The 26,427-nt window shown below is 41.6% G+C and overlaps 3 protein-coding genes across 3 annotated transcripts; all 3 read left to right on the top strand.

Moving 5' to 3' along the window:
• Positions 1-2,510: 2,510 nt before the first annotated feature.
• ppan (peter pan homolog) lies at positions 2,511-10,114 on the top strand. Its single transcript, XM_059348125.1, has 13 exons — positions 2,511-2,783; positions 3,093-3,263; positions 3,468-3,569; positions 4,071-4,121; positions 4,312-4,482; positions 4,699-4,775; positions 5,008-5,115; positions 5,449-5,572; positions 5,660-5,738; positions 5,933-6,062; positions 6,152-6,315; positions 6,664-7,086; positions 8,946-10,114. Exons 1-13 carry the CDS (start codon positions 2,769-2,771, stop codon positions 9,881-9,883), a joined length of 2,553 nt encoding a protein of 850 aa, XP_059204108.1. The 5' UTR covers positions 2,511-2,768; the 3' UTR covers positions 9,884-10,114.
• Positions 10,115-16,474: 6,360 nt separating this feature from the next.
• On the top strand, positions 16,475-21,154 carry LOC131983404 (uncharacterized). Its single transcript, XM_059348124.1, has 3 exons — positions 16,475-17,153; positions 17,530-17,695; positions 20,749-21,154. The coding sequence occupies exons 1-3, from the start codon at positions 16,736-16,738 to the stop codon at positions 21,152-21,154; spliced, it is 990 nt and encodes a 329-aa protein (XP_059204107.1). The 5' UTR covers positions 16,475-16,735.
• A 3,343-nt stretch (positions 21,155-24,497) lies between these two features.
• Positions 24,498-25,979, top strand: p2ry11 (purinergic receptor P2Y11). The gene is made up of 2 exons (XM_059348696.1): positions 24,498-24,510; positions 24,765-25,979. Exon 2 carries the CDS (start codon positions 24,787-24,789, stop codon positions 25,702-25,704), a length of 918 nt encoding a protein of 305 aa, XP_059204679.1. The 5' UTR covers positions 24,498-24,510; positions 24,765-24,786; the 3' UTR covers positions 25,705-25,979.
• The last annotated feature ends 448 nt before the right edge of the window (positions 25,980-26,427 follow it).

The raw sequence follows: 26,427 nt of genomic DNA, 5'->3' as shown, positions 1-26,427 counted from the left end.
CAGTACCTGCTGTTTAGCTGGCTGTCTCCTCCCTCTGACATCAACCTGCTATCTGCCACAGAATCTATCCCAGAAGGAGCTGAACTTGTGAGAGATTCAAATGCAGTTTGAACCATTTACCAATTATTGTTTGAATTACACACTTTCTGAAATGATATAGACAGACAGACAGACAGACAGACAGACAGATAGATAGATAGATAGATAGATAGATAGATAGATAGATAGATAGATAGATAGATAGATAGATAGATAGATAGATAGATACTTTATTCATCCGTATGGGAAACCAGGAAATGTTATATTTAAAAATGAAAATGAGTCAAATCTAATGCTAAGTTTTTGGGTTTTTTTTAATTTAGATTAAATTTGTAGATGCAAATAGACAAAATGCAGTCAAACAAACAGCTAATTGTGTATTGTGTATGTTTTCATTCCACTAGTCTGGGAAAAAACATGTCATGGAAGCAAAATAGCCCAAAATCTTAAAATTGACCAGTGCATGTAAAAAAAAAAGTGTCTCGCCTTAAAGGCTGTATCTATAGAATTTCAGAAAATAAATATATTGCGATATATTGAAATAAATTGAATCGTAACCCCTATATCATGACACACATCGCACAGCCAGATTCTTGCCAATGCACTGCCATCATACCTAAATAGGTTCTTCTCTGTGTGCATTAAGACACCTTTCAGAGTTTTGTATTATAAAGGATGTTGGAATATGGTGGTATACAAGCAGTATTTTTTGTATCACAACTGGTCGGGGGTGATATACATTTTAACTATTTTCTATGCTACAAGTTTTTAGTACTTTAAGCCATAGCAATGCATCATATTTTGAAAGATTTTATAAGCTGTTGTCATATAATTATGACAAATAAATATGTGCCTCCACAATGTTACACTACATCACAAAATGTAAATAAATGTAACCCAAAAACATACTTGGGTTTCCACCACTAGGTAGTTCAAATTTAAATGTCTTCATCAAAATCTAGTGTTTGTAGTACCAGTGTGACACATGGCCACAGGATCAGACAAGTCTGCACAAGGTAACAATTTCTGTTTCACCTTTCATTTGTGGTACATAAAGATCGAAAACTCTTCATGCATGCAAATTTCAACCCACAGAGTAGGCTGCAGCAGCACCACAGTGGCTTCCTGCGTTATGTGATAACATGGCATTCTGACCAGAGACTGTTGTACTGATCGTCACACCCAATCTGTGTTATCAAAGAACATGTGGTTTAGGGTGGATACACCCAGTTTTAGGTGAGGCCAGATTGTGCAATTAGATATCAAAAAGAAGAGTAGTTCCCGGATTTCAGAATCAGGCACTTTTGACCTTTGAATTGCTGTCACAACAACAGTTTTGCATATGCATGTAATGCTGGTGTTACACCGTATTTTGTGGCCAGCAGTGTTGTCAGTAAACACTGCTAATATCTCTGATATTGCAGCAGTTGTCCTCCTGTAATATCTGCTGCTGAGAGAAGCTGTCAAAGATCCTTCAATGATGGGGTGGAAGTGAGGGGACACCTACAATTATATTCCTTTTTGTGGTTTAACAGCAGCTGGCGGTGTTCCCTTGCTGCCATCTTTTGGAGCTAATTATATCTTGCAATTTCAATTCCTCCTGTTCTCTAAAATAAAACAATTGTTTCAAATGTCTCCCTGTCACTCTTTATGAGTTTCTAAGGGCAATTTTGTTTATCTCTCATTAACTGCACCAACTGCATTACACTTATTGGATTTTTCACATTTTAATTATTTACACTGCCATACTTTATATGGGTTAATGTTTATCTAGTAGAATTATGTTTTTGTTTTGTCCTATTGTAACAATGTAGGATTGTCCCAGGAAACGGTTTGCTAATTAGCATTCATCTTAAACACTGTCTACTATTTGTTGACCAACAATGTGAAGTGTGGCCTTCAGCACCATGGTCTTTTCTCCCTTTGTGATGTTAGAATATTCACTGACTGGCATTATTTTTTGGAGATATCTTATTAGTAAGTTTTACCCGCAGTGCCATGGCTTCCGGGCTCACTTAGGTTTCCAAAATGAGGACCTGCAACAATAAAATAGAGTAAAAGGCCCTTTCAAAATAAAGTAGCAACACAAAGCTATAGAATAAGAACTGTCATGCATCTATATGACATCATAGCTTCCACTGATCTCTAGTGGTTGAAGTAAAAAATATATCATCCACATTATTCAGATGGGAAAATACAGGCATCAAAATAGATTAATAGGTAGTTGTACTTTACTTGAGTGCTTCTATTTTATGTTACTTTATCCTTTGCCCCACTACATTTCTAAATTGCTTTTTTGTATTGCTACTTAACACTATTTGACTACTTTTCCAGCTGCAAACGAAGTCTGAAATGGGTCTACTTTTGGTCGCTACTTTTGTTATTCGTTTTTTTTTTCTTAACTTAAGTAAAATATTTGAGTTCTTCTTGGTAGTACTAACCATGTCTATGGTACTAACTAGCTTATGTGTACCCGGATCTCTTCTGCTAGGAACTATTTCCAGAGGCATGTGAGCAACCCGGATATAGTAGTTTGTGACACACCGCTGTAGAACCATGTGGAAGGCGTCGCGTTGACTGCGTATTCGAAACTTCGTTTACTTTAACTGTTGTACATTAAGTTTTACGGTCATAATGAACGTATTTTTTCGTATAAGCATATGTATGGTCGAGCAACAATCTATGTAGCTTTGTTAACTAAATTTACCAGCTCTACATCTCGTTGAATTATGGGGAAATCAAAGGTAAGTAATGGCCTGTGCTAACAGGTTAGCCTCAACTCAAGAGATTTGATGTGTAAATTGAATACTAGTATTTAAGAGGCTATCAAATTATTGTCCTGTGAATATGTAACACGTATTAAAGAAAGAACAAAGCTGCCGTTGAACAGCTCTGTGGTAGCGTTAGCAGAGCATGCTGACTTGTAAATTCCTGCAGCTAATGTTGGCTGTCAGCTTAGCAAAGTTAACTTGTATCGTACTTCAAGATAAAATTACTCACAAATCTGTAAAATGTAATTTTTCCCCCGTGAATAATATATGGTGTGCTTTCAGACCAAGAACCAGAAGAAATCCCGTGTCACTGCCAACCATGTGGCCGAGGAGACGTACGGAGCTATCCCCCACTCCTTCGTGTTTCAACGGGGTCAGATTGGAAAAAACGTGGGTCAGCTTATCCTCGACATGCGGAGAGTGATGGAGCCTTATACTGCAGAATCTCTGAAGGTCTGTCTGTGAAAGTTAAAGCTCGAGCAGCTGTTTTTAGCATAAATGTGACAATTAACTGCTGCACGAGGCCACGTTGCGTTGTGAACTGCTCTTGGTCGAATTAAATGACTTCGCAAGTGTAAACGTATGTGTGCTTTATAGTGTAATATGGGCTCTATATGAACTGAACTATATGACCTGTTCGTGTTTTTTTTTAACCAGGTCAGGAAAAAGAACGTCCTGAAAGACTTTGTGGCAATCGCAGGACCACTGGGAGTGACGCACTTTATGATCTTCAGCAAGACTCCCAGCTCTATCAACATGGTATGATCACAACTAAGGTCTGCTTGTTGAAATTTTCCCAAGGGAAGTTCAGTAATTTTGCTCAATTTTGTATCCGTTTTAATAGTGAACCTGCATTGGGTGATAATGCACATAAAAAAGCAATACTAGGTGTTGTGATAGTTTTGGTTAAATGTATGCTCATCTAATTGAATTTGAACAGTACAGGGGAAAATATAAGATATTTTATAGAGCCCTGTTACTGGTAAAAATGGAATAGCCTAAAGCATAGTGGTAGGTTGAAAAAAAAAATTTAATTTCCGTGCATTCCTTATTCCAAAACATTTATTTGTAAATTGGCTTTATACCCTAAGTTTGCACACATTCCCCATGTGGGCTCAAATCTTCTGTGTACTGCCCCCCATTAGTTAATTTGCTAGCTATCTAACTCACCGCATGGAATCTTGCATTGTATGAAATTTACAAATGATTTGTGTTCAGCCTGTAACAATCCATTCAACAACCCATTTCTTGTGCTTTCAGAGACTTGCTCGACTTCCCAAAGGCCCCATGCTTCATTTCAGGGTGCTAAAGGTAAATATATAAACTTCATAAATAAAACATGAGTACAGTAGATGGCTGGGCTCAACTGATGACAACGTAATATTTGACTGTTAGTGATGTTTTCAAAGTAAACGCACTGATGTGCCCAAACTGCCAAAGTAGTTTTTAACTAATTTTACTTTGCTCCACTCTGAAATGAACTCTTGAACTTTTTTTTCAGTATTCTCTTGTCAAAGATGTGGTTTCATCTCTGAAGAAGCACAGGATGCATGAGCAGCAATTTACACATCATCCTCTACTCATCCTCAACAACTTTGGTTCCGATGGCATGCACGTCAAACTCATGGCCACCATGTTCCAGCACATGTTTCCTTCCATTAATGTGCACAAGGTATGCGTTTCCAGCAGAATTTGCATTGTTGTCACTTTGTTTGACTCACGATTTAAAGCCTTGTTGGCATGATGAACGTATAGTCTTCTGAGTTTTCCTTTGAAGATTCATTAAAAGTAAACGCTTTCTGATTTCTGAATCTGAGTCATTCAGATGTGTAAACATTTAATTCTAAATTCTCGCAACAAAAACAAAGATCATATTGTTGTTTTTCAGGTAAGCCTCAACAATATCAAGAGGTGTGTGCTGCTGAATTACAACCCCACGACAGAGGAAATTGAATTTCGACATTAGTAAGTAATATTTTGCCATAAACATTACGGTAGTGATTGTTATCTTGATGGTTGTAGCTGCTCTTTGATGTACAGAGATGTTGGGCTCAGATGATGACAGATTCTGAATTGACTGTTCAGTGATGTATGTTCAAAGTAAACGCACTGATGGGCCTTCGCACAATAACCAGATTTCCTGTATTTATTGAGTAAATGTCACACTGACCCACATGATCATGTTCCCAACCTGCAGCAGCCTGAAGGTCGTCCCGGTGGGAATGAGCCGTGGAGTCAAGAAGCTGATGCAGGAGAAGTTCCCCAACATGAGCAAGTTTGAGGATATCAGTGAGCTCATGATTAAGTAAGGTTCTTGTGCAGGTACAATTGTTATATGCTGTGTTTCCACTGCATGGCATGGCTCTGTTCAGTTTGCCGTTTTTTCAGTTCCTGCAGGAGCTTGAAATCTGTGGAAAACACTTGGGTTATAATGTGGTGTTTAAAAGGTTTCAAAAGTGCTTGAATTTTAAATAAATGGCTTAAATATATATACTTGAAATTGGGTGCCAAGTATATCTAAAAAAGGTCGCACAACATAAATCTTTGTGGTGTTTTAATTTGTAATTCTAAGCACTAACATCTGCAGAATTGATTATTAGAGCTGATTAACTATTTTGTGCTCTCCTACAACTCTTAGGGGGGCGAACCTTTCAGAAAGTGAAGCAGAGCAAGATGGAGAGGACAACATTACTGAACTACCACAGGTCTACTCTGGCCGAGGCAACATGGCGTCCCAGCAAAGTGCTGTCCGTTTGACCGAGGTGAGTGTGCTGGGAAGTCTTTAACTGTTCAAAACATGATAATGATGCTTGGATGGCGCCTGCATTGTTGCACTGTTTTGTCTTCAGATTGGCCCTCGCATGACTCTGCAGCTGATGAAGATACAAGAAGGCATGGGAGAGGGGAATGTCCTTTATCACACAATGAGTGAGTACTCTGGCTTTAAAAAAAAATTCTGCTTGATATATTCTGGTGTACATGATGAAAAGAATCGTTATGAATTCTATGATTTCTCTCTAAAAAAGTAAACGCTTACTGATACATCCAACGTTAACAGAGTTTAAAGTGTACCCTGTATGAACTCTCTTTTAATTGGGAATGTTGTGTACTATGTTTGCAAGTCTCCAAGACAGAGGAGGAAATACAGGAGATCCTGAACAGGAAGGAGGCGCAGCTAAAAGAGAAGGAGGGTCGCCGGAAAAAGCAGGAGCAGAATGTCGCTCAGAAAAAAGAGAAACGAGAGGAGAACAAGTAATATGGCCTTATAAGATTATTTCACATCTGCTGTATCCATTTTTTTCTTGGTAGAGGGGTAAAACGGTTTGTTTCCTTCCTAACAGGAAAAAGAGTCTGGAAGGCATTAAGAAGAAACGCGCTGAAGCAGAGTCTGAAGAGGACAGCGAAGTGGAGGATCCTGGGATGCAGGAGGATCGGCCAGCTGCTGTTGAGTCTGATGACGAGGTTGAGTACTACAGACAGGCTGTAGGAGAGGAGCCCGATGAAGGTAAATATACAGGGAAATCCTTCGACGCTTTCATTTTAATGTGGCATTTTCAAGACTTGAAAAGTGGCTCCTTTGAGTGAAGTGTTTGAACTGCTTAAAATTCAGGTTAGAGGATGCCAAGTGTACTTACAAACCAGTGACGCATAAAACTGATAGTAGCACAATAATTAATTTGATGGGGAGGTAAAATTGTTGATATACTGTATGTATTGTGTATAAATATGTAATTTATACTTGCTAGAAAAGCTTCAGTGGACCTTGAAAAGTGCTTGAATATCACTTTAGAAAGTGTGTTTTTGCTTGAGGGTTTTGAATGTATTTAACGACAAATACTTTTTTTCTGTGCAGACATGTTTCCCAGTACCAAGAGGAGGCACGGCTCAGAGAGGGAGAGGTCTCATGGACCTGCCAAGAAGAGGAAGCTGTCCACTGGTAAACCATTCAGAAAAGACAGAGACTCTAAATCACCCAAAAGAAACGGCCCAGGAGGACAGCACAGAGACAACAAAGGAAAAGGCTGGAAGAAATCTGGGGATGGGGAGAAACCATTTGGAAGAAAAATGAAGCCTGGAGGAAAGGCGTTCGGAGTGAAGAATAGGGGCGATGGGGAGAAGAAATTTGGTGGGAAGAAGAAATTTGAAGGGAACAAAACATTCGGGGGAAAGCAAAATAAGGACAAATCTTTCAAATCTAAAGGTCCGAAAGGCAAGCCGGCCTTTAGGAGCAAAGGCACAGGAGCAAAGAAAGGCTTTAAACAGAGGAAGGGAAAAGGCTGACCCTCTCTTCTTTCTGGGACTTTGAATGTGTTATCTGCCACCAGGTGGCAGCAAGCATCCAGTTGCCATCAGTGCCTGTGAGTGATGGTTTTGTGAGACTGTTATTGCTGAAAATCAGCAGTAGAGAACAAACGTGATATATTATCCACACTGTATGAGTAATATTAAAATTGTACTTGTTCAATAAATTGTGTACAAAATATCCTTTCAGCTTAGTGGGTGTTTTTGTCAGTTTGTGCTGCCAGCTTGTTATTTGTGAGAATTTGAGGGTGTCATTTATTTTCTTTTAGTGAGGCATGTAATTGTAAATTATGCTTATTTGTTTCTTAAAGGGACAGTTCATCACAAATAAACATATTTTTTCTCAATTTTGATGCTTTATATATGAATATGGATTAGACTGAAAATGGTTCCTGCGTGAAAGTACTTAGAGATAATTCTGTAAATTATTTCTGATGCGAAGTGACCTGGTGAAGGAAGAATTTGGGCACTATCACTTGGAATGTTAAGAATGTGCCTGGCAGGTCTGATCATGCATTTGCGGGTGAAATGATGTAGTTGGGACCCTTCTCAGTCAATAAGACCGTACCCAGGGAACTTCATTTTCATTTGGTGATGCTCCTGAGCTGCTGTTCTGTTAAATTCTCCATGGAAGGATGTAAGTAGCGATAAGAAATATCTCAGATCACTGATATGTTACAGTACCAAAAATAACGCCGGGTTATTTTATTTTTTTAAATATAATGCAAATTGTTAAACTTTATTCATTTATTCATTCATCACTTGGTCTGTACTACGCCGACTTGTTTATTTCACATTCATTTGAGTATCGACGTGTGTCAGGAAATTATATTTGTGGTTTAGTACTAATTTTACATTTCTCAACCCAAAAATGTGATTTCCCCATGCTTTACCAACATGATTGGCAGCGACAGAAACATTAAGAAGTACGTGTTGGGGGAATTAGCACCGGAAGCTCAAAGGATGTGACTGGGGTACAAAGATTAGTTTTTTTTTCTTTCAAATTTTGATAGACTAAACCAGCTTTTATAAGTGCGTTTGCATTGATCGAAATATAAGGAACGTCGTTGAAAGAAGACAAGAACTGGCTGTACAATGCAGGTTTGTAAGCTATTTGAATAGTCATCATAGTGCATTAAGTCTGATGTGTAACCAGTCTATTTTTGACACTTTTTTAAAGAAATAAAAAAAATAGAGGCCTGCACTTGTGCCCTACATGCTCTGAAGTGATGGCTATTTTCAGATAACCTGATAAGACCTGCGAAACACCAGCACAATTGATAAAGAAGCACTTATTCACTTTTGTGACTAAAACTGTAGCCTATTTTTGGCCACTTTGTTTCCAAAATGCATCAGTGTCCACAGAGTTACTTCTTCAAATTGCGTAAATGCACAGAGGGTAAGAGAGGAACTAACTTTCAGGCTTAGAAAAGTAATTTCTCTCTCACTTACATTTCTCACTCAAGATAATCACTGGCTGAGTAGCTTTGTACGCTTTATACACAGACATCAGACAGGAAATGAACTCTCTCGACAAAAGCTGCTTCACACTGCGATCACTGCAAATCTGCCTTTTGGTGAGTGGAAGTTAACATCTAAATCTCTACTTTTTGGTAAGTCCCTGTTTATTTATTTTTGAAGTAACATTTTCTGAAATGTAATACTGCATACTCTATTGTTACTGTGGTATGGTATTTGTGAGAATTTCAGGGTTTCCATCATTTCCTTTCAATGAGAAATCTAATTGTAACACATGCTTATTTGTATAAGGGAAAGTGCATTCCAAAATAAATACTTTCTCTAATTTACTTACCTACCTACCTATTTCCAGATAACCTTCAGCTGAAAGCAAGATGAATTTCACCTGTGTTGAGTTTCAAGTCGCCCTGCTGCCCACAATGTATGGAATTGAGTTCATCGTGGCACTGGCAGGGAATCTGTTTGCCCTGTGGCTGCTGGTGGTCAGAGAGAGAAGAAACTGGCACACTGGGGTCGTCCTGTCTTGTAACTTGGCCATCAGTGACCTGCTGTATGTCCTCACCCTGCCTTTGCTGATTGTCTACTACTCACGGGATAAACACTGGTCGTTTAGTGAACCTGTGTGTAAAATCGAAAGGTTTCTTTTCACCTGCAACCTGTATGTGAGCATCTTCTTTATCATGGCGATAAGCGTGAACAGATGTGTGGCCATTGCATACCCCTTCTTCACCCGTTCCTACGTAAAGCCTGCCCACGCCAAAGTCGTCAGTGTCATCATCTGGATCATTGTTGGAGTCATTTCCTGCCCTGTGTTGAAATATGCTTCAGTTTGCCCAAAGGGCAACAAAAAGGAGTGTGTGTCCCTCTGTGACAAGACGTATGAGAGTCCTCACTTCACTTACAAAATATTTCTTGCTGTGTTTGGGTGTCTTGTTCCCTTTCTGGTGACTTTCACTTCATACTGCATTGTGATTTCAGTGGTGTGGAAAAATACCAATATAACCACATTGGAGAAACGCAAGGTAGCTCTGTTGGTCATGGCAGTGCTCGTGCTGTATGCCATTTCCTTTGTGCCGTTCCACATCTTCCAGATTTATCACTTGTATGAGAAAATTCATTATCCAGACAACCGAAACTGTTGGATCTACGACATGTACCAGGTGTCCAAGGGACTAGCAACGTTGAACATGTGTATCCATCCAATCCTTTACATGGCTTTGTTTGACAGTATCAGAGTGGCTTGTTGTGGCAAGAACAAAGAGGACAACAACAGGGTCGTGATGAGGAAGTAGAACTGCTGCTATTTTTATGCTGTAAAAGCTTAAGCTAATTTTGATTCTACCCAGAAGAAGCTCTTTTTTTATTCTTGTCTTGTTTTTGTTGCTAGGGCTACCATAAGACTGTTTAGTTGTTAGTCTAAAGCCACTGATCATTTTGCCTCATTGCAGAATCATATAACTGTAAAGATTTTATCTATAATGACACACCCAACATGACACAAAAATAAAACTGACAAATCGGTTCAAAAACTGATGTATGTGTTCTAATTTATGGAAACTCACTTTCTTTCATCCTGTATCAAACATTGAATGCTCTACAATGTCAGGCATTTTCAGCATAATATAAAGCGAAAAATGTCTTCAAGGATTTTCACCACTGATTGAAGAAGTACTTAGAGCTTTGGATTAAAATAAGCAATATCACTGTGCAGAAATACCCTGTGACAAGTTTGAAACCTTTATCCATAATGACACATCATCATTTATTTGTTGATTATATTTATTAATCTGAATCTGCAAAGTAATTTATAAGTAAAGATATTACATAAATGTTGCGGAGTGAAAAGTAAAATATTTCCCTGTGAACTGCTCTACATCTCGTTGAATCATGGGGAAATCAAAGGTAAGTAATGGCCTGTGCTAACAGGTTAGCCTCAACTCAAGAGATTTGATGTGTAAATTGAATACTAGTATTTAAGAGGCTATCAAATTATTGTCCTGTGAATCACTGGCATAGCCAGAAAAAAGACATTGGGTGTGCACCAGCAATACTGGGTGTGCGAAATTTCAACAGAGTATTACACCTCCACAAACATTCAAAAGAATGTGTCTCTGGAATACAACATTATTAACACAACAACAACATATCCACACATTCTCTTCAGTAATAGTCAACAGTTAGTTCACAGCAGGTCTAAACATTCACTTGTGACGTGCTCTCAAATAAATCGATAATGCTACTTATACACCAGAAGACTTTGAAAAGATTTGGAAAAGACTCCTGCAAGCCCATCAGCTCACACCTGCTCACATCTAAAGACAAGTGTTTAGAGTGTTTAGTCCCAGCCTAGTCTCACACTGAGATTATACAAAGACTGTCAATCTTTCAGGGTCACTATGTTCAAGACTACAACTAGATTCTTTTAGCATTTTATACCTACCATGCATTTTTTTTCCTCATCATGCTCTAAGTAAAAATTGACTAAATGGAGGAGAAGCAGCTTTTGGCTCCAGCTGCTCTAGTGTGTGCAGTGGTTTGTGTTGAAAAAAACAAAAACAATAAAAAGAAGAATAGACGCCACAAAATGCCCCTCACAAAGCTGAAAAAGGGTTTCTGTTTTTCTGACATGAAAAGTTGACTATTTTACAGTTAAAATAGATATAAGGAAGAATAAAGGAAAGGAACATGTATGAATTCATGATATACATTTATGCCCTATTTAATTATGTGTTTAATTGAATATTTATATTTATCAGCTCTTTCAACTCTCATTTAGTTAATCATACATTAATTATCGATTATGTATTACTTATTTATGTATAGGCCTACATTTATTTATACATTTTTCCTTACTGTTCTCTTCACTAAGAAACAGCGCCCCCAAAATCCCGCTTGTGGCCGTAAATATATGACATCACTATATTTGTATTGAGGACTGAGCTGACTAGCATTATTGTGATGTTACTTTTTCCTGTGGAAGTGGTTTTACTGGCCGGTCTGGAACCAGGGACATTTTCCCCGCTCATCTATTGGTTGGTGATTTTGTTACATCACTGAGACTTGAGATAATATCAAACACATTTGATATGATCCAAACCAAAGACTAGGAAAAGACTGATATGAAACAGAGCAGATTACTACCTTAAACTTAACCATGGAGATGACGGGAGCGCCGTGACTCCAGTAAAACTCCTAGATTTAGTAAAGACTTTCAGTTTTTAGTCTGGGACTGGGGAAATCGTTTGGTGTAAGCCCAGCATAACAAAGTAATAGAAAAAGCACACTTTGTGTTCTCAAAATAACACCGCAAAAACACAACACACACACAGACATTGCGTGCCCAATGAGATGAACATAGTGAAATATAACATTCATGCACTTACTCATGCACGGAGCCATAACGTATCCACATTACGTGTGATCAAAAAAACTATTTAACCATCTGAACACATTGGGCTTAGCAGCAGAGTAAAGGATACAACGATGCTGCGCTCACCTGTGTGTAACAGGGTAGACTGTATCAGCACTAGATTTGGTGCATTTTGTGTGACACTGGTGGTGAATTGTGTGTTGCATGTGTGGGTGTGGCTTCACAGAGTGATAAGCAGTGATTTCCTGGTGATGGGCTAACCTGAAACAGGTGTGCTGGCATGGCTTCAGCCAGCTTAACTACCCCCACTCTCCCTTCAGTCTCCCTCTGCTCTTTGCTGTGACAGGTACTGTGTGCATGTGCTCTAAGGTCTCTCCACCTAACAAATTGTGAATTGATTGTTTTATTTTGTATTGAGTCTCGCTCTGCTCTTTGCTGTGACAGTGGTGTGGCGTGTGACGTGGGCTGGAGTAGCGCAAGGACAGAGGTCAGACTTAAAGCAACTGCAACGGCTGAACAGCAGCAGCAGCGCCTTGCAGCCACACAGTGGAGGTGCAGCAGTCCACAGCAGCACAGCATGCGGCGTCCGCAGCAGTAGACCAGCCAGCTCCAGCCTGCCAGCCTGGTGACAGTGAAGCCCGGCCACTCACCAGGCCACACGGATCCCACCCCTTCAGCTATCCCCCTCTAGTCTTTTTAAATTAATTCCCTTTTGGACTCCAACTAACTTTTAACTATTTATGAATAGGAATAAAAAAGGACTCATTTAAATTATACTTCTGTCTTGTTGTGTCTTGTCCACTAACCACTGGCTGGTCAATCACACGAACTAAAAGAACACTTTACATGTGCGCACTGCGCAACTCTCAATGTATAGGGCAAGACGGCGTGGCTTGGCCTTGAACGCATTTATTATTTCATCGGAGTCCAGTTTCTCCGCGAGCTCTTTTTCAAATATGAGCAACGAAATGCTGTTAAGTCTCACTGTGATCATTGTAGCTCTGCTGGTGGATTTAATCCTGTTCACAACCGAAAACAGGCGCTCCACAGAGCAACTTGTGACAGGCAGTGACAACAGAATACGCAGTAAACAGTTCATGTTGGGAAAAACATCTTTGTCACATGAATCCAAGACTTCAATGAGGGACGGGTGGATGTCCCCCGTTAACTTTACGCTTGATGAGTTGCCCAAACACAGTGAGTTCAGAGGCCTCCAAACGAAGTCCATAATGCCTGCACGGCGCGCGCAATGCGTCCAGCTGGCAAATTGCGTCAGACGCAGGGAGGCAGCAGCCTTCATTATTCCATAAGAGTCACTCTGAAAACGGTTGTTCAGTTGGACCAGCTGTCTGTCAAGGATCATAATCAACAAGGAGCGCAAATCAGAATCACTCCTGATGGGTGCACACCTGCCCAGGTGTCGCAACGCATCATCTGACGGCAATTTTTTTGGGTGTGCCAGCTGCCTCTGTGGGCGGCACTGGCACACCCGTGGCTACGCCAATGCTGTGAATATGTAACACGTATTATAGAAAGAACAAAGCTGCCGTTGAACAGCTCTGTGGTAGCGTTAGCAGAGCATGCTGAGTTGTAAATTCCTGCAGCTAATGTTGGCTGTCATCTTAGCAAAGTTAACTTGTATCGTACTTCAAGATAAAATTACTCACAAATCTGTAAAATGTAATTTTTCCCCCGTGAATAATATATGGTGTGCTTTCAGACCAAGAACCAGAAGAAATCCCGTGTCACAGCCAACCATGTGGCCGAGGAGACGTACGGAGCTATCCCCCACTCCTTCGTGTTTCAACAGGGTCAGATTGGAAAAAACGTGGGTCAGCTTATCCTCGACATGCGGAGAGTGATGGAGCCTTATACTGCAGAATCTCTGAAGGTCTGTCTGTGAAAGTTAAAGCTCGAGCAGCTGTTTTTAGCATAAATGTGCCAATTAACTGCTGCACGAGGCCACGTTGCGTTGTGAACTGCTCTTGGTCGAATTAAATTACTTCACAAGTGTAAACGTATGTGTGCTTTATAGTGTAATATGGGCTTTATATGAACTGAACTATATGACCTGTTTGGGGTTTTTTTTTTAACCAGGTCAGGAAAAAGAACGTCCTGAAAGACTTTGTGGCAATCGCAGGACCACTGGGAGTGACGCACTTTATGATCTTCAGCAAGACTCCCAGCTCTATCAACATGGTAAGATCACATCTAGGGTCTGATTGTGGAAATTTTCCCAAGGGAAGTTCAGTAATTGTGCTCAATTTTGTATCCGTTTTAATAGTGAATCTGCATTGGGTGATAATGCACATAAAAAAGCCATACTAGTTTTTGTGATGGTTTTAGTTAAATGTATGCTCATCTAATTAAATTTTAACAGTGCAGGGGAAAATATAAGATATTTTGTGGAGCCCTGTTACTGGTAAAAACGGAATAGCACCCCCTTCTATGTCCCAACCGGGTTGACGCACCCCCAATCCCCCACACCTTAAAAAACCCCAAAATGCAATAAGCTTTTGAATGTGGTGTTGTCACACCGCGGTGAGGGATGTCTTGTCTTGGGTTTTTTGTCCTGTGAATTTACGGTTTTATTTTGAAAAGTAACTTCTGGTTTTATTTTGAAAAGTAACTTCCCTCTCATTTCAGGTCACTTGCCCTTCCTCCTGTGTCATGGTCTGGTGTCTTCCCTGATTCCTGATTGTTCCACCTGTGTTCCCCTCCCCCGTGTGTATATAGTCTTTGTCTTCCCGTCCTTGTTGCCAGAGTATTTCGTCGTCCTGTCGTATGCTTCCAGCCTTGTTCACAGTCCTGTATTGAGTCAAGTTAAGTGTGTCAAGTTTTATTTTCTGAATTGCTTTTCCTCTGAAACAGAGTGATTTTTTGTTCATAGTTTTCTGGTTAGCTTCTTTTTATTTTCTAAGTCAGAGTAATTTTTGTAGTGTTGTTTTCCTCCTTTTGGAGTGTTTTCTGTTTGTTAATTTTGTAACATAGATAAGAATAGATAATTTCATAGCCTGTGTGCTTTTCCTCTTCGGAGTGATTTTTGGTTCTGTGTTTGTTTTGTGTTCTTGGTGTGTCTTCGGACCTTCTAGATTTTCATAGCTTGTTGATTTATCATTTCTGTCTATGAGAAATCTATTCAGTAAAATAAAGCCTGTCATTACTGCTGCCTATCTGCATCTGAGTCCTCCTTTTTGCCCAAGCCTGACAGTATACTCTGGCCAGTGATGGACCCAGCAGAGGCAGAGCGGCTATCGGAGATCCTGCGCATCCAGGAGGAGCGTCTCCTTCGCCAAGAGGATTTTCAAACCGCCATGGCAGCCAACATGAGCTATCTTTCTTCCCAGATGCAGGACCTTCTAGGACAGCTTGACCGACCGAGTGTTGCAGCTCCGACACCGACCCCAGCCAGCGCTCCTGCATCTTTCCCGCACGTTGGAGGACCCGCATGTAAATTGGCTGCTCCTACCCCATACACCGGAGAACCGGGGTTATGTAAGACATTCCTCATTGACTGTTCTATTCATTTTGAACTACTGCCACATGTATTTCCCACCGAACGATCCAGGGCGGCTTTCATGATATCCCACTTAACCGGCAGAGCCAAAGCTTGGGCTTCCGCAGAATGGGGCAGGGGAGCCGCGTTCTGCGACACCCTCACCGGATTTCAAGGAGCACTTAAAAAGACTTTTGATCCGGTAAGTTCCAGCAGAGAGGAAGCCCAGGAACTAAGCCACTTGAAACAAGGCAAGGACTCTGTATGTGATTATGCCATTCACTTCCGCACTCTGGCAGCAGGGAGCGGTTGGAACAACACTGCATTATATGACATTTTTCTAAAAGGTTTGGCACCCTCGATTCAGGACCTCCTAGTGCCCCTGGATTTACCATCGGACCTGGACGCACTCATCGCACTCGCCATTAGAATCGACAACAGACTGAAGCAGTTCCAACGCCAGCGAGGGGCAACGCAGAGGGTACCGGAGAGGACCGCAACCACACCTGTCTCAAGCTGGCCGACCCCGCAACGATCACCACCCAACGTTCCACTATGCAACTGGGAAAAGCTCGGCTGACTCCTGAGGAACATCAGCGGCGGCTGCAGGAGGGACGGTGTTTCTACTGCAGCGAGACTGGTCAACTCCTGCCCAGTCAAGAAATCACAGGTGGTGAGTCAAACCCAGGCTTCTAAGCCGGTTATGCGCACACTTATTAAGGTCAAATTAAACTCTGCTCACGACATAGAGGCATTAATTGATTCAGGGGCTGACGAGAGCCTAATGGACTGGGGACTAGCCCGAGAATTGGGTATTGAGAGTCAGCCACTCAACAATCCCATCCACGCAAAATCACTCAATGGTAAGGAATTGTTTACTATCACACATACCAGTAAACCTATACAAATGGTCATTGACCATCATCATGAAAAGATACAGTTCCACCTGTTCACCTCCACCTCTCACTCTCTGATCCTGGGACAACCATGGCTTTTTTTGCACAACCCACACATTGGGCCTCATTCATGAAACGTTAGTAGATTTGTGCGTAGATTTGCACATAAAAGCCTACGCTACTAAAAACCTACTCCGGATTCATGAACGCCGCGGGAAACTCAGATCTGATCGTAAACACGTGTGTATGATCATGAATGCCAATCCATCGTAAGGTGGCAGCGCGCTCCCGATAATCAGCAATTAGCATGAACCCCGCCCATGAATTGCTAATGACCACCATATAAGGAGGTGTGTAGAGGCATCCTGTCAACCTGTCAGTCATGGCACAAAGAAAAAAAGAGCGAGAAAGAAAAAAGAATTTTTCCGAAGCGGAGATTGAAGTTATTTTGGGAGAAGTGGAGTCCAAAAAAAATATTTTATTTTCATCTGTTAGTAGTGGTGTGACAGGGACAGGCAAAGCAAAAGCGTGGAGGGAGGTGACGGACGCAGTAAATGTGGTTTCTGTAGTGCAAAGAACTACAGCAGAGGTTAAACGTAAATGGTTTGACATTAAACTTGACGCAAAGAAACGCATTAGCGCACACAAAAAAAGTGCATCTGCCACAGGAGGAGGACGCTCAGAGTCCAAATTGTCAGTTGCAGACGAGCGCATCGCTGGGATCATTGGTGAGACGTCTCTGTCAGGAATTATACCTGAAGGAGACAGCGACATGCCTGCACTGGAGTCAACATCAGACGGTAAGGTGATAAGGGTTGTATCATATTACAGCTTAGCGGTCAGTATAGTTTAACCTAGGTCGTACAGTCCCAAACAAGATTCATATTATATAGGCTAATGGGTAAAATCTAAATCAGTGATGGCTGTTGGAATGTAGAGCTACTTAACATTTCTTTCAACAAAGGATACGGATGTCATATAGCCCACAGCAGTTTTGTATGCATAGTCTTCAAATTATTTGAATCTTAATAGCCTAAAGCTCTATTTAAAACAGCTACAAATAAGTCAGTCTGCAGCCAACGTAAATTAAACATTTTTCAAAATCAGATTTATTAAAGGTTTCTTTCAAATGATCAAAGACAAAACCAAAAAAACTAATGTGTTGTCCTCTTCTAGCTGGCGAGTGCTCCTCCCATGATGTGGCCTTTCCTGCTTCTGCTGCCTCTGCTGCCTCTACTCCTCCTGCTGCCCCCGCTGCCTCTGCTGCCCCCAGGTACCGAGGCCGAAGAGGTGATCCGCCTGTCCTCACAGAAGAAGTCCTGAGGAATCAAGAGGCTTTGCTGTCAGCAGTCAATCAAATAAACACAACCCTACAAGAGATTAACAGCAGCTTGAAGGGAATATGTGAGGCACTTGTGCGCCTTCAAAAATAAAGCCTTGTCAGCCTCTTATCAGTGTTGTGTGATGTCTGGTTATCCTGAGAAAACACTAAGTTAATCAAGCTACTCTCCTTTTTCAGATAATTAAATATAGCCTATTTGTATACATTTACAAGAGCATGACATTAAAATGAACCTATGTAGCCTACTGAAATAAGATGTTATATAAATATCAAACAAGAAAAATGAAACTAATTTTGCAAAATATGGCAGCCTAAAATGTGCATAGCTTATTCCGTCCCTGTCTTGGCAATACTTACCTTAAAATCGCTCTACAAGTCGCTGGCGTGTCTGGATAGCAGCCGCATTTCGAGGGCCAAGATCTGGTTCCGGAGGCAATTGTTCCTCGAGGTTGTGGACTTCAGGCAGGGGAAGGCCCTGTTGGATTGCCACGTTGTGCAGAACACAACAGGCTAAAATGATGTGACACACCTTCGCAGGTGTATAAAGTAGAGTGCCACCTGTATTATCTAGGCACATCCATCTCGCCTTTAATACCCCGTTGGTGCGCTCTACAACGGCCCGAGTAGCCGCGTGCGCCTCATTGTATGCAAGCTCCTGTGGTGTCTGCGGGCTGGCCAGTGGGGTCATAAGCCACGGCGTCAGTGGGTAACCCCTATCCCCTATGGATATAGAAGGGTAAGTCCATATATAACACACACATGTGATTATGCAGGCTATATTCTTACCAATGAGCCAGCCGTCTCTCACAGCTCCATCCTCCAAACGCGTGCCAACTGCGCAATTACGCAGGATGAATGCGTCATGCGTCCCACCGGGCCACCGTGCCACAACGTTTAACAACACACACTTTGCGTCACAGATCAGTTGCACATTCACGGAATGAAAGTTTTTCCGGTTAATGTAAGCAAATGCATCACCGGATGGAGCCTTGATGCGTACGTGTGTGCAGTCTATGGCACCGATAACACCTGGCATGTTTGCAACTGCACTGAACCCCTGCATTACTTCTGTCTGCCGTTGTGCGCCATATGGAAATTTGATATATTCTGGCATTAATTTAATGATACCTCTGAGAACTGCAGGCAGGATGCGGCTCATGGATGGTTGCGAAATGCCGGACCTGTCACCTATCTCCCGCTGGAACGTCCCTGTGGCTAGGAAGCCAAGCACAGACAGCACTTGTAGGTGTGCAGGGATGGCATGGCTGCGTTTTGTTGGCCTCGTCAGATTAGGCTCCATAATGTTGCATAAATGCAACAGAATTGGTCTCGGTAGTCTGAAACGACTAATCAACCATTCATCATTCTCAGCCAACAGATCTGCCCGATCCCTGAAGTACCGCTCTCTCCAAATAGCGCCTTGCGCCAAATCATGTAGAAGTGCAAGTTCAGCCATGGTTATTAATGGTCATTAACTAGGACTGAGGACCTTTTATACTGTGGGAGGTTTAATTAGAATTGACACCACCTGAGTGATCCAGATATGGTAATGGTTTACATCCTTTTTGTGATTTTATTATTAGCCTATATTTTTATTATCATCATTCAACATGTAGAAAATAACGCGTAATCTATTGAGTCAATTTACATAGATAATTCACAATTATGAGTTTAATCTGAATCTTAATCCCGCCAATTGCCAACTAATTTAACTAAATATGTTATATTTTTAATCGTTTGTCATGTTTATATCACATGTTTCAAAGGCATCTGCGTATTGTGTACATAACAGAACGCATTATGAATTAAAATTGTAATTTCCAACAGTGTCGAGCATTATTTATATGCGTTCTTAAATTTACACAAGCACTACGTGTGGTCAGCAGCATGTGTAGATTTTGTTAGTAGCTACGAAAAGATCGGAGCTACTAAAATATTGATGAATGCGGAGATGCACGTAAATTTCCGTCTGCGAACGGTTTACACACAAATTCGTTCTGCTCACGTTTCATGAATGAGGCCCATTGACTGGAAGACAGGAGAGATTAGAGGGTGGGGAGAGGACTGCTCCAAGAACTGTTTTGTGTCCTCTGATCAGAAGGAGCAGGTTTCAGAAGTTAACCTGTTCTCTACTAACCCCACTGCAGACTCGGAAGAGCCGGACCTGACTTCGGTACCACCCTGTTATCACCATCTCAAAGCGGTATTCAGCCAAACTAAAGCTCTGTCTCTTCCTCCCCATCGTCCTTATGACTGTGCCATTGACCTAATTACAGGATCCACGATTGCCAAAGGCCGGTTATACTCCATCTCCCGACCAGAGAAAGCCGCCATGAAAGAATACATCACCACGTCTTTGAAAGCAGGACTGATCCGCCTCTCATCCTCACCCGCCGGAGCGGGATTCTTTTTCGTGGGAAAGAAGGACGGATCTCTTAGTCTTAGACTACAGCCCGTTGAACGACATCACCATCAAGAACCGCTATCCACTCCCTCTCATGACATCAGTGTTCGACCAACTCCAACAAGCAAAGGTATTTACGAAATTAGATTTCCGTAATGCCTATCACTTAGTTCGTATCAGAGAGGGAGACGAGTGGAAAACGGGGTTTAACACCCCCAGCGGTCACTACGAGTACTGTGTGATGCCATTTGGTCTCACAAATGCACCTGCCGTGTTCCAAGCCATGATCAACAACTTTCTGAGAGACTTTCTGGATCACTTTGTGTATGTCTATTTGGATGACATTTTGATATATTCACCTAACCTAGCTACTCACCAAAATCATGTTAACCAGGTCCTTGAGAGACTGCTAGCGAATAATCTGTATGTCAAAGCTGAAAAAAGTGTCTTCCATGCCGAAACTGTCTCGTTCCTGGGCTTCATTGTAGCCCCTGGAAGAGTACAGATGGATCCGGCTAAAGTTAGCGCTGTAGCTGAGTGGCCTACCCCAGACAGCCGCATAAAGGTTCAGCAATCAAACTTTTATAGGCGGTTTGTCAGAGGCTTCAGCGCAATAGCTGCCCCTCTCCATACTCTTACCTCCACTCAGGTGCCGTTCCGTTGGTCCGCAGAAGCTGAGAAGGCGATTTACCACGGCTCCCATTCTCACCCTACCAGACCCACAGCGCCAATTCGTAGTGGAGGTCCATGCGTCGAACGAAGGAGTGGGGGCAGTATTATCCCAGCGGTCGGAGCGCGACAGCAAGATGCATCCCTGCGCCTTCCTGTCAAGATGGTTGTCCAGAGCAGAACGCAACTATGATGTCGGCAATCGAGAACTACTGGCGGTAAAACTGGCTTTGGAGGAGTGGAGACATTGGCTGGAGGGGGCCGAACATCCATTCATTGTCTGGACAAATTACAAAAGAAACATCGAAACATCAAGCCCGACGTCTTGTCCCACCTGTTCGATCCTGAGCCTGAGACCAAGCAACCTGAAACTATCCTTCCACTGAACTGTGTGGTTGGAGCAGTTGCTTGGCCTATAGAAAATGAGGTAAAGCAAGCTAACGGTGGAGCCCCATCACCTCCCGGTTGTCCTAATAACCGTCTCTTTGTCCCTGCTGAGCTGCGTCCACAGGTGATTCATTGGGCTCACACCTCGCTGCTTTCATGCCATCCGGGAGTCAAGAGAACCATGTTCGTTATATCGTTCTGGTGGCCGGCTATGGAACCGGAGGTCCGGGAGTACATCGAGGCGTGTTCGGTCTGTGCACGGAACAAGACATCCTCCAGGGCCCGTACGGGGCTTCTCCAACCACTTCCCTTTACCACTTGGTTGGACATTTCCATTGACTTTGTCACAGGGCTCCCGGTCTCACAAGGAAACACCACGGTTCACGGGTTTCCCAGGGACATCGTTTCGGACCGGGGGCCCCAGTTTGTATCCCGGTTCTGGAGGGAGTTCTGCAGGCTCATCGGAGCCAAAGCCAGCCTGACATCAGGATACCACCCGGAAGCCAACGGCCAGATCGAACGCCTCAACCAGCAACTGGAAACCGGCCTCCGGTGCGTGGTTCACCAGAATCCCTCGACATGGAGCAAACACCTGGTCTGGGTTGAGTATGCACACAATTCGTTGCCTACATCTGCTACTGGCCTTTCTCCTTTTCACTGTGTCCTAGGTTATCAGCCTCTGTTTCCAGACAATGAAGGGGAGGTGTCGGTTCCCTCAGCGTACGCCATGGTTCGACGTTGCCGACGCATCTGGGTAGCCGCTCGGCAGGTATTAATCCGACAAGGTGATCGGGTGAAAAGACTAGCAGATTGGAAAAGACCCCCGGCACCAAACTACCAGCCGGGTCAGAGAGTGGCTGTCAGCCAAAGATCTGCACCTCAAAGTCGCCTCCAAGAAATTGGCTCCGCGGTTCGTGGGTCCGTTCCCCATCACAAGGGTGATTGGTCCGGCTGCTGTCCGGCTTCGTCTGCCGGTCTGTATGTCCTCCCGGTCTCTACGTGTTCATCCGACCTTCCATGTAAGCCAGGTTAAACCGATGAAGGAAAGTACTATGGTCTTGCGGCGCTGAATTTATTTATTTATTTTTATTAAACTGAGAGCGGCGCTGAATTTAAGCAGGACGTCCAATGACGCGCAGCTGCACACTCTGAAGGCTGTCCCGTTTATGCGTTACACCAGTGAAAGGAAGGACTCTTGCCTCGCCTCCGCAGGACCCGACTCCAAAGGAAGGATCCTACCAAGGAAGGATCCTTGACATTGGGATACAGTCTTTGTCTTCCCCTGTCCTTGTTGCCAGAGTATTTCGTCGTCCTGTTGTATGCTTCGAGCCTTGTTCACAGTCCTGTATTGAGTCAAGTTAAGTGTGTCAAGTTTTATTTTCTGAATTGCTTTCCTCTGAAACAGAGTGATTTTTTTGTTCATAGTTTTCTGGTTAGCTTCTTTTAATTTTCTAAGTCGGAGTAATTTTTGTAGTGTTGTTTTCCTCCTTTTGGAGTGTTTTCTGTTTGTTAATTTTGTAACATAGATAAGAATAGATAATTTCATAGCCTGTGTGCCATTTCCTCTTCGGAGTGATTTTTTGTTTCTAAATTTTCATAGAGTATTTCCTGTTAAGATCAGAGTAGTTGTTTTTTCCTCCTTCGGGAGCGTTTTTGGTTCTGTGTTTGTTTTGTGTTCTTGGTGTGTCTTCGGACCTTCTAGATTTTCATAGCTTGTTGATTTATCATTTCTGTCTATGAGAAATCTATTCAGTAAAATAAAGCCTGTCATTACTGCTGCCTATCTGCATCTGAGTCCTCCTTTTTGCCCAAGCCTGACAGTTATCTGCCGCCAGGTGGCAGCAAGCATCCAGTTGCCATCAGTGCCTGTGAGTGATGGTTTTGTGAGACTGTTATTGCTGAAAATCAGCAGTAGAGAACAAACGTGATATATTATCCACACTGTATGAGTAATATTAAAATTGTACTTGTTCAATAAATTGTGTACAAAATATCCTTTCAGCTTAGTGGGTGTTTTTGTCAGTTTGTGCTGCCAGCTTGTTATTTGTGAGATTTGTGAGGTATTTGTGAGAATTTGAGGTTGTCATTTATTTCCTTTTAGTGAGACATGTAATTGTAAAATATGCTTATTTGTTTCTTAAAGGGACAGTTCATCACAAATTAAAACTTTTCTAACGTTTTTTCTCAATTTTGATACTTTATAGTATATGGATTAGACTGAAAATGGTTCCTGCATGAAAGTACTCAGAGATAATTCTGTAAATTATTTCTGATGCGAAGTGACCTGGTGAAGGAAGAATTTGGGCACTTTCACTTGGAATGTTAAGAATGTGCCTGGCAGGTCTGATCATGCATTTGCGGGTCAAATTTTGTAGTTGGGACCCTTCAGTCAATAAGACCGTACCCAGGGAACTTAATTTTCATTTGGTGATGCTCCTGAGCTGCTGTTCTGTTAAATTCTCCATGGAAGGATATAAGTAGCGATAAGAAATATCTCGGATCACTGATATGTTACAGTACCAAAAATAACGCCGGGTTATTTTTTTTTTTAATATAATGCAAATTGTTAAACTTTATTCATTTCAAAATGCCACTTTACCAAAATCAAAGTTTAGAACAGAAGCCCGAAATATAGCCTAATTATCACTTGGTCTGTACTACGCCGACTTGTTTATTTCACATTCATTTTGAGTATCGACGTGTGTCAGGAAATTATATTTGTAGTTTAGTACTAATTTTACATTTCTCAACCCAAAAATGTGATTTCCCCATGCTTTACCAACATGATTGGCAGCGACAGAAACATTAAGAAGTAGGCTGCGTGTTGGGGGAATTAGCCCCGGAAGCTCAAAGGATGTGACTGGGGTACAAAGATAAGAGATAAAGTTTTTTTTCTTTCACATTTTGATAGACTAAACCAGCTTTTATAAGTACGTTTGCATTAATCGAAATATAAGAAACGTCGTTGAAAGAAGACAAGAACTGGCTGTACAATGCAGGTTTGTAGGCTATTTGAATAGTCATCATAGTGCATTAAGTCTGATGTGTAACCAGTCTATTTTTGACACTTTTTTAAAGAAATAAAAAAAATAGAGGCCTGCACTTGTGCCCTACATGCTCTGAAGTGATGGCTATTTTCAGATAACCTGATAAGAATTGCGTAAATGCACAGAGGGTAAGAGAGGAACTAAATTTCAGGCTTAGAAAAGTAATTTCTCTCTCACTCACATTTCTCACTCAAGATAATCACTGTGGCTAGGTAGCTTTGTACGCTTTGTGCACAGACCTCAGACAGGAAATTAACTCTCTCGATAAAAGCTGCTTCACACTGCGATCACTGCAAATCTGCCTTTTGGTGAGTGGAAATTAACATCTAAATCTCTACTTTTTGGTAAGTACCTGTTTATTTATTTATTTTTGAAGTAACATTTTCTGAAATGTAATACTGCATACTCTATTGTTACTGTGGTATGGTATTTGTGAGAATTTCAGGGTTTCCATCATTTCCTTTCAGTGAGAAATCTAATTGTAACACGTGCTTATTTGTATAAGGGAATGTGCATTCCAAAATAAATACTTTTTCTAACTTACCTACCTACCTATTTCCAGATAACCTTCAGCTGAAAGCAAGATGAATTTCACCTGTTATAAGTTTCAAGTCGCCCTGCTGCCCACAATGTATGGAATTGAGTTCATCGTGGCACTGGCAGGGAATCTGTTTGCCCTGTGGCTGCTGGTGGTCAGAGAGAGAAGAAACTGGCACACTGGGGTCGTCCTGTCTTGTAACTTGGCCATCAGTGACCTGCTGTATGTCCTCACCCTGCCTTTGCTGATTGTCTACTACTCACGGGATAAAGACTGGTCGTTTAGTGAACCTGTGTGTAAAATCGAAAGGTTTCTTTTCACCTGCAACCTGTATGTGAGCATCTTCTTTATCATGGCGATAAGCGTGAACAGATGTGTGGCCATTGCATACCCCTTCTTCACCCATTCCTACGTAAAGCCTGCCCACGCCAAAGTCGTCAGTGTCATCATCTGGATCATTGTTGGAGTCATTTCCTGCCCTGTGTTGAAATATGCTTCAGTTTGCCCAAAGGGCGACAAAAAGGAGTGTGTGTCCCTCTGTGACAAGACGTATGAGAGTCCTCACTTCAATTACAAAATATTTCTTGCTGTGTTTGGGTGTCTTGTTCCCTTTCTGGTGACTTTCATTTCATACTGCATTGTGATTTCAGTGGTGTGGAAAAATACCAATATAACCACATTGGAGAAACGCAAGGTAGCTCTGTTGGTCATGGCAGTGCTCGTTCTGTATGCCATTTCCTTTGTGCCGTTCCACATCTTCCAGATTTATCACTTGAATGTGAAAATTCATAATCCAGACAACCAAATCTGTTGGATCTACAACATGTACCAGGTGTCCAAGGGACTAGCAACGTTGAACATGTGTATCCATCCAATCCTTTACATGGCTTTGTTTGACAGTATCAGAGTGGCTTGTTGTGGGAAGAACCAAGAGGACAACAACAGGGTCGTGATGAGGAAGTAGAGCTGCTGATTTACATCACTATTTTTATGCTGTAAAAGCTTAAGCTAATTTTGATTCTACCCAGAAGAAGCTCTTTTTTTTAATTCTTGTCTTGTTTTTGTTACTATTACTAGGGCTACCATAAGACTGTTTAGTTGTTATTCTTAAGCCACTGATCATTTTGCCTCATTGCAGAATCATATAACTGTAAAGATTTTATCTATAATGACACACCCAACATGACACAAAAATAAAACTGACAAATCGGTTCAAAAACTGTTGTATGTGTTCTAATTTATGGAAACTCACTTTCTTTCATCCTGTATCAAACATTGAATGCTCTACAATGTCAGGCATTTTCAGCATAATATAAAGCGAAAAATGTCTTCAAGGATTTAACATTATTTTCACCACTGATTGAAGAAGTACTTAGAGCTTTGGATTAAAAGAAGCAATATCACTGTGCAGAAATACCCTGTGACAAGTTTGAAACCTTTGTCCATAATGACACATCATCATTTATTTGTTAATTATACTTATTAATCTGAATCTGCAAAGTAATTTATAAGTAAAGATATTACATAAATGTGGAGTGAAAAGTACAATATCTCCCTGTGAACTGTAATCTAATAAAGGTAAATAAGTATGAAAAAAGGGAAACACTTTAGTAGACGTATTTATTTAATTCCCACTACGTTCTTCACCCTCCCACCAGTATTTTTTGTTTGAAAACAATGGTAGAAT

The sequence above is a fragment of the Centropristis striata genome, chromosome 13 (assembly GCF_030273125.1).
Source record: "Centropristis striata isolate RG_2023a ecotype Rhode Island chromosome 13, C.striata_1.0, whole genome shotgun sequence".
NCBI lineage: Eukaryota > Metazoa > Chordata > Actinopteri > Perciformes > Serranidae > Centropristis > Centropristis striata.
The sequence above is the reverse complement of the archived record's forward strand: the minus strand, read 5'-3'. Positions and strand labels throughout refer to the sequence as shown.